The 8,057-nt window shown below is 41.7% G+C and overlaps 1 protein-coding gene across 2 annotated transcripts; it reads right to left on the reverse strand.

Annotated features, from left to right (window-relative positions):
• Nucleotides 1–1,879: 1,879 nt before the first annotated feature.
• LOC129824424 (COP9 signalosome complex subunit 7b-like) lies at nt 1,880–6,680 on the reverse strand. 2 transcript variants are annotated; one of them, XM_055884069.1, is made up of 7 exons: nt 6,604–6,680; nt 6,116–6,285; nt 5,847–5,922; nt 3,656–3,744; nt 3,265–3,467; nt 2,922–3,027; nt 1,880–2,410 (listed from the first exon to the last, which is right to left on the reverse strand). In XM_055884069.1, the coding sequence occupies exons 1-7, from the start codon at nt 6,623–6,625 to the stop codon at nt 2,237–2,239; spliced, it is 840 nt and encodes a 279-aa protein (XP_055740044.1). In that variant the 5' UTR covers nt 6,626–6,680; the 3' UTR covers nt 1,880–2,236. The 2 variants fall into 2 exon arrangements, with proteins under 2 accessions (XP_055740044.1, XP_055740045.1); XM_055884070.1 differs by lacking the exon at nt 6,604–6,680 and adding an exon at nt 6,431–6,559.
• Between the last annotated feature and the right edge of the window lie 1,377 nt (nt 6,681–8,057).

Genomic DNA, 8,057 nt, shown 5'->3' on the forward strand with positions numbered 1-8,057 from the left:
ATAGAAGAATCGTGAGAATCGCAATAAATATAGTATTGGCACCAAAGTATCGTGATAAATCAAATCAAATGTTATTGGTCACATACACGTGTTAAGCAGATGTTATTGCGGGAGTAGCGGGATGCTTGTTTCTATCTCCAACAGTGCACTGCTATCTAACAATTTCCCAACATAGACCCAACACACACAAATCTAAATGTCGTGTCGTGAGGTCCCTGCTAATTAGCAGCCCTGGGATGGTGTGAGTCTGTGTTGTTTTTTAAGTTTGTAGTGTTGTGTTGGTAGTGTAGTGTGTATGTGTCGTGTCCCAGCCCCATACATGCACCCGCGCGGCACAATGGCCCTGAGATCTGTAAGCCAACTCAGGCAGAGCGAGATGGCATGGGACAAACAGTCGGCCCGCTTTCATCCTATCCCTCCATCCCCCTTTGATGTCCTTTGATTAATCTGGCTTCCGCTCCTCCCATCCCTCCCCCTCAGCTAGCCAGAGTGGGCATACTGTACTGTAGCCTCCCCCCCCCCCCCTTTCTTTTTGCCAGTCTACCGCTCAGTATTACACCTCTTTTACCAGTGTCAGCGGCACTGACCACACAGAGCTAGACCAGCAAGCAAGGTTGAAGAAGAGAGAGGTCAGCAGTCTTAGAAGGGAAAGTGAGAGATACTAAATGGAAGATGAGAGAGGACAGCTAGACAAACAAGTGGTTTTCAGGCGTCTCACCTCTCTCGCCTCTTCTTGCTGTGACGCCACACCCGCTGCTCTAGACCTGAAATACATCAGAGAACATTAAATCAAGCCAAAGCCACACGCTTAAAATTGAAAACGCACATATCCAGAGAACGCTTAACTTGAAAGGGCATTAATGTACTGTTAAATCATGGCATGACTGACATCGTATGGAGAGGTTTTGGAGGCGCACTTACCAGAGCCATCTCCTCTAGCCGGCCACTTCAGCAGTCTCAATCAAGGGTTACATCTCACTGCCACAAGAAGTGCATTGCAGAAGCCTAGACAGGATTTGCTTTTGCCAGTCCACATCTCCATTGAGACAAGAAACCCAGTATTTGGAGAATTGGGTTTGGGGTCTGTGTGTGTGTGTGCGTGCGGTGGTTCCTGCCCTAGGGGTCAGCGGAGGTTACACATGGTGCTGACATAACACACACAAGCCCTACAAAGACACTACAGTGGGCAAGGGTCTAATAACGGTCATAACCTCTCTGCCAAACAACGCATGCTGGATTTTGGAAAAAAAGACCAACAACGTGAATGAGTTAGTAAGTTGGCGTGAGAAAGGAGAGGTTTTGTAAAGGCTGTCAACGGGGACATTTGAGATCTCGCTATAAGAATTACTTTGAGACCCTAGGGTGAGGACAAAGTGTGTGTGGCAAGGGCGTTGGGTACTGAAACTCCTCGCTGGGGGGGGGGGGGGGGGGGGCTGCATAAGTTGGTTACATAAAGAGTGCACAACGCTCGACACACAATCACACCACAATAGGAACCCTTGACAACAATCGTGTTGAATAACACCCAGGTATTGTGTGTGGTTATGAAACCATTTTCTCCCATTGTCTCAGGCAGAAAACAATTGAAAACTAGGTCAGCGGGGTACGCAGGGCCGGGCAGGGGAGAGAAGGGGTTCCCAACATGGCAGCACAGACAGACCTAAAAACATACACTTCAGCCCCCAGACAATAACTCAAGCAAAAGCATGTCGTCTGTGTAGGGCTGGAGCGGAAACGTAAGCGGAAAATGTTTTCATTTGAATATTCACAGATTTGGATAGGGGACAGGATAAAACCGATAAGATCAGCAACATTTCCTAAACTACATAGCAGTATGCTGATGAAAGTTGTTTGCTTATTCAAGTGATTTGTGATAAAATCTGAAAACATAGCTTTTAATATTAGCAAATAAAATGACAAAACTCAGCACATTTAACAGGAAATACATTCTCTCTTTATCCCAATTTTTTTAAAGACAAAAATTAGAAACAACTTTTTTACATCTCCTTTTTCTAAAACAGGGGAAAGGATTGTGCCTTAAACAAAAGATTCCTAGTCCAGGCCACAAACCCATGGAATACATCTTAAAAGTGTCTTACTCTCCTTGTCTCCTCCCTTTCAGTTGTTTAAAGGCAGTGCAGACTGAGGGAAGGAGACAAGGCGTGGAAGCCCCTTCAGACCATTGAGCAGCCTATGTCTTAATAAAACAGTACATGCCCGTCTCAGGCTACAGTGGTCAGTGTCTCTGGTTGTTGAGGCTCTTGGCCTTGGAGATCATCTGTAGGGGGGTCTGCCTGCGCTCGGCCCCAGAGCCTGCCATGGCCCCTTCCCCCTCCTGCTCCCCCAGAGGGTCCATGTCCTGAGTGGACGTAGACGTGCTTGCTGACATCATCCTGCGGATGTTACCCACCTGACCGAGACAGGAGAGTGACAGAGACCATATTATAGACACATATTATCCTCAGATTACACAGACCCACAAAGAATTCGAAAAACAAATCCAATTTTGATGAACGCTCATATTTATTGGGTGAAACACCACAGTGTACAATCACAGCAGCAAGATTTGTGACCTGCTGCCACAAGAAAAGGGCAACCATTGTAAATACAACCAATATTTATTTTCCCTTTTGTACTTTAACTATTTTCATAGTCACAACACTGTATATAGACATAATAGGACATAAAAAAAAAAAAACTCACAAATGTTATGTCTAATGATCTATTTCACAAGCTTTGGCAATGTAAACATGTTTCCCATGCCAATAAAGCCCCTTAAACTGAAATTGAAAGAGAGGAGGAAGGACAGAAAAGTGACAGGGAGACAACACTAAAAAGCATGCACCACAGAGCACACTTGAAAATGGAGCACTTATTCTTTCTTACCATCCACCTCAACCCTCTCTGAATGTTTCCCTCACCTCGGTCTCGATGTGCTGCACAGCTTTGAGGTGGCTCTCTCTGCAGTGGCTCACCCTGCCCACCTCCTGCTCTATGGACGCAGAGATGCTCTCACAGCCACTACACCTGTGGACACGCATACAATAGAAAGATCAGCAGAATCTATATGTGGACAGAGAAACAGGCATAAAAACATACAGTAGAAAAGCAGGACTAAGGATACAATGATTAATGATTCATCAGATACAGACAACGACATGGCTTTTGTTGGGGAAAAAACGACTCGTAACCGGGTCTATAATCTCAAACATTAATATGCAGAACTGTTCTATACGTAGACCCCCCCCCCCTCCCTCCCCTCACCACTGTGCCAGTATGCTGGCGATGCGGCCCATGCTCTGGGAGCGGATGTCGCGGCCGATGCAGGCGTCCACCTCCAGTTGCTGCCTGCACTGGTCCAGCTTCCCCCGGATCACGTCAGCATACACAGCCTCGATCACCAAGTCCTCTAGCTCACGCACACTGCCCACCTCCAGGTCCTTCAGCAGCACTGAGTACGGGATCACCTGCAGTCACCATAACAGTGAACAGAAGTGTGTGAGAGTGATGCTGCACATTACACATTTGCAAACTGGTGCTGGACCAATAGGAAGAAAGCCTACTGCTCTCGGTTTCTTTGATCAAACTGACTGCACCACACAAACAATAATTAGGGCTGCTTCGGGTCTGTTGCAGTTGACAGTCCTGTACGGACCTGCATGTTTGCAGCCAGGTTGACAATGGTCAGATGCCTTAGTTTGTTCTTCTGGGTCTCAGTCAAGGGGGGTAGAGTATCCTTGAATGCTGAAAGGACAAATAGGACCAAAAAGAATTATATTTTCCTACAAGCATAGATTTAGCTGATAACTAATTATTGAGGGACGATGTACTTTGCTACGACTGTGAATTGTAGGACCCCTTTAGGTATCATTTTTATGGGATGAAATATTGAATTTGGCCTTTACTACTATAGCCCATAGAAACGCATTGAATACCACATTCATAAATGGCAAAAAAAGACTGTCAACTAGCTTAATAAGGATCCGCTCCTTTAAAAATGTTTTTTGCCTAAAATGACATACCCAAATCTAACTGCCTGTAGCTCAGGACCTGAAGCGAGGATATGCATATTCTTGATACCGTTTGAAAGGAAACACTGAAGTTTGTGGAAATGTGAAATTAATGTAGGAGAATATAATACATGAGATCTGGTAAAAGATAATACCAAGAAAAAAAACGTGTTTTTTTACCATCATCTTTGAAATGCAAGGTATCTGTATCAAGACTGCCCAAATGTGCCTAATTGGTTTATTCATACATTTTCAAGTTCATAATTGTACACTCTCCTCAAACAATAGCACGGTATTCTTTCAGTGTAATAGCTACTGTAAATTGGACAGAGCAGTTAGATTAACAAGAATGAAAGTTTCAGCCTATCTACAGATGAGCAGAAGGGGGGATGGGGGGGGGGGGGGGTTTACCGATCCTGTAGAGATTAAATTGATAGATTTTGATGGGGATTTTAAAAATAATGTTAATTAGATTGAAGCAATAGACTTAAAGATGCACTATGCAGAAATCGCTCTGCCATTTCCTGCTTGCTAAAATTCTAATAGTTCGCATCATTTCGGTTTATGCGATAAAACAAGCAAGTATAGTGTAGAGCAGGGTTCTGCAACAGGTTGATCGCGAGCTGCCAGTGGCTCGTAGACTCACATACGAGTAAATCGCTAAACAATTCTGAATGTACATGCAATTTGACAAGTATTAGATACCGCAAGCTCCTTGCTACTATCTAATCAATGCAACATTGACATTATTGCCCGTCTGTCTGTGTGGTGCATGCGTTTTTCTATCATTCCGTGTGTAGCCAGTTGATGCAATAACCATCTTGTGGGTTGACAGAAATACTTTCCCCAAAATCTTCTCAATTTAATGGTAACTGAGAAGGCTTACCTGGCAGAAGTATATAACGAATAAGTATGTCATTTGTACCTATTATTTGTTATTGCAAACTTTGCTGTGAAATGAGCAACAGCAGTACAGAACCATCACTAGACACCCACATTTGATGGCATATTCCTTGCTTGCTAGATGCATAATTAAAGAGCCAGATGCACAACTAAAGGGAAATGACGCAACAAAATCTGTTCTACAAGACCTGATTTAAAAAATAATAATAATTAAACATGTACTCAGAACATCCAATTTAGTTGTTTCTCTATTAACAATTGTAATTGAGACTGAAAAACCAAAAATCTAAAACCAGGATTTTTTTTCCTGAGAAAACAATCTGGTAAAATATATTCCAGAAAATATTGTGCACTACTTTCTATTGTACACTGAGGACCTGGGGAAGAGTCGCAGGGGAGAGAAGATTGTGTCTATTTGAAAGCTAGAAAAAAATGAGTAGCTCAAAAATGAGCAGCTTAAAAATGTAGCTCTCATGCTAGAAAAGGTTGGAGACCCCTGGTGTAGATAATAATTGTATCATCTAAACTGCTGTGAAATCATTTTCATAACCAAAAATATTTCATTTTCAGCTGTTTTAAGCTGGCACACAAAACAGGAATTAAAAAGATGCAAAAACCAAACTTAATGAACAGGAAGCATAGAAATATTATACATTATACAGATCTATCTCTTCTTTGACTTGATTGCAATGAGAATGACAGCTCTATAGACTATTCAAAACATTTCTATGTGAATTTGGTCAGTCGCCCAAAAAGTTACATATTATAGCTTTAAGGATTTTAAGATAAATGCACTAATTGTTATTCGCTCTGGATAAGTGTCTGCTAAATTGACTAAAATGTAAAAATGTAAATCAACCCGTGGATACTGTAGCACCATGACCGTGTAACATGAATAACACAAGCAGAAGAAAGCATGAAAGGATCAACTACCTTTATAATCATGGTATGTGCCATAAGCAAACATGTTGAGCAGTTGACTGTAGCCTTCATTGGGACCTTTTGACATCTACAAAGGGAGAGCAGGGAATTAGGAAAAATTGACAACATTCTACGCAGTCACATACCTTGAAAACAGTGACATCTAGTGTTGTGGGGTTAGCCATTACATTTGAGTAAAAATGAATGCACTCCACATTCATACACAAGTCACTCCACTTTAGAAAACAAATAAAAAGAAACTGGTTAACTAGCTAAGTTACCTGTTGAATGCAGGGGAGGTCTAGGAATTCTCCGAAGACATATACCCCCGGAGCTTCCAGTAATTGTTTTATGAGGGCAATCAAAGCGGGTCCTTTAGTATTTTGGGCCAGCAAAATGAACTGCTCGAGCTGGTTGCTGTGTTTCGGCTCTCCAGCCATCTGAGGAAAAACTGAGAGGAGCTAGCTAACGTTAGCGATGTCATTTTAGCTGGCTAGCAAACTGGCTTATGTTACAAACCACAGCAAGGCAATAAAGTTGACTAGCAAGTTTTGCTCACAGGCAGTTACCGAAGTTTGCTACTGTAAAGTACTCACATCGTTTTTGTTAATCTTGTCAAGAAATATTTTTTCGAGCTGCTTGACTTAATGCCAACTTGTTTTCAGGAGAAAGATGTGGGGGCGTGTCTAGGCAAATGACACACGCTTTTACAGGATACATTAAAGGGATATTTCATCAACATTACAAAATTATGTGTTGGTTTCCTTACTCTGTAAGCAGTCGATGGTCATCGGGAAGTGTGCAATTTACTCCTCATCCTGAAGTGTCGCCACTTGCACCGTTGGCCGACCAACTGGGTCATTCCTACAATGTGGTGTCTTTTGGATCTCATAACTTTTTTGAGGAAAAGTACATGTTTTTTTTGTATTCTATCAGAAAAAGGACATGATTGACTTTCAGAAGAACATATTGGTCAAGTTCAGGCACTTAAATCAGGGCCGGTCCTAGCCTTTTGGGGGCCCTAAGCACCTCGCAGGCAAAACATTTTAGTGGTCCCGTCTTGATGGTGGAAAGTTTTTAAGTACATTTCCTGCAATTCTACACATTTCCCCATGGGGCTTAGAGAAAATGTTGCAGTTTTAAAGCCGTTTTCTGCAAATCTACACACTTTGCCATGGGTGGAGAGAAAATATAGCAATTTTCTAACACATTTCATGCAATTGTACTCATATTGCCATGGGGCAGAGATATATATACACTACCGTTCAAAAGTTTGGGGTGACTTGAAAAAGTCCTTGTTTTTGAAAGATAAGAAAAAAGAAAATAATTGTCCATTGAAATAACATGAAATTGATCCGAAATACAGTGTAGACATTGTTAATGTTGTAAATGACTATTGAAGCTGGAAATGGCAAATTATTTATGGAATATCTACATACACGTACAGAGGCCCATTATCAGCAACCATCCCTCCTGTGTACCAATGGCACGTTGTGTTAGCTAATCCAAGTTTATCATTTTAAAATGCTAATTAATCATTAGAAAACCCTTTTGCAATTTTGTTAGCACAGCTGAAAACTGTTGTCCTGCTTAACGAAGCCATACAACTGGGCTTCTTTAAACTAGTTGAGTATCTGGAGCATCAGCATTTGTGGGTTTCGATTACATGCTCAAAATGGCTAGAAACAAAGAACTTACTACTGAAACTCGTTAGTCTATTCTTGTTCTGAGAAATGAATGCTATTCCATGCGAGAAATTGCCAAGAAACTGAAGATCTCGTAAACGCTGTGTACTACTCCCTTCACAGAACAGTGCAAACTGTCTCTAACTAGAGTAGAAAGAGGAGTGGGAGGTCCCGGTGCACAACTGAGCAAGAGGACAAGTACATTAGAGTGTCTAGTTTGAGAAACAGACCCCAATTAGTCGACTGGTGGATTGCTTGGTCGTTAGGCTGTTGGTCGACCAAGATTGTTTTAGTCAAGCAGATACAAATATATATACAGTACTTGTCAAAAGTTTGGACACACCTACTCATTCAAGGGTTTTTCTTTATTTTTACTATTTTATACATTGTAGAATAATAGTGAAGACATCAACACTATGAAATAACACATATGGAATCATATATTTTATATTTGAGATTCTTCAAAGTAGCCACCCTTTGCCTTGATGACAGATTTGCATACTTTTGGCATTCTCTCACCCAGCTTCATTTGGAATGC

This window comes from Salvelinus fontinalis, chromosome 26, assembly GCF_029448725.1.
Source record: "Salvelinus fontinalis isolate EN_2023a chromosome 26, ASM2944872v1, whole genome shotgun sequence".
NCBI classification, from domain to species: Eukaryota; Metazoa; Chordata; class Actinopteri; order Salmoniformes; family Salmonidae; genus Salvelinus; species Salvelinus fontinalis.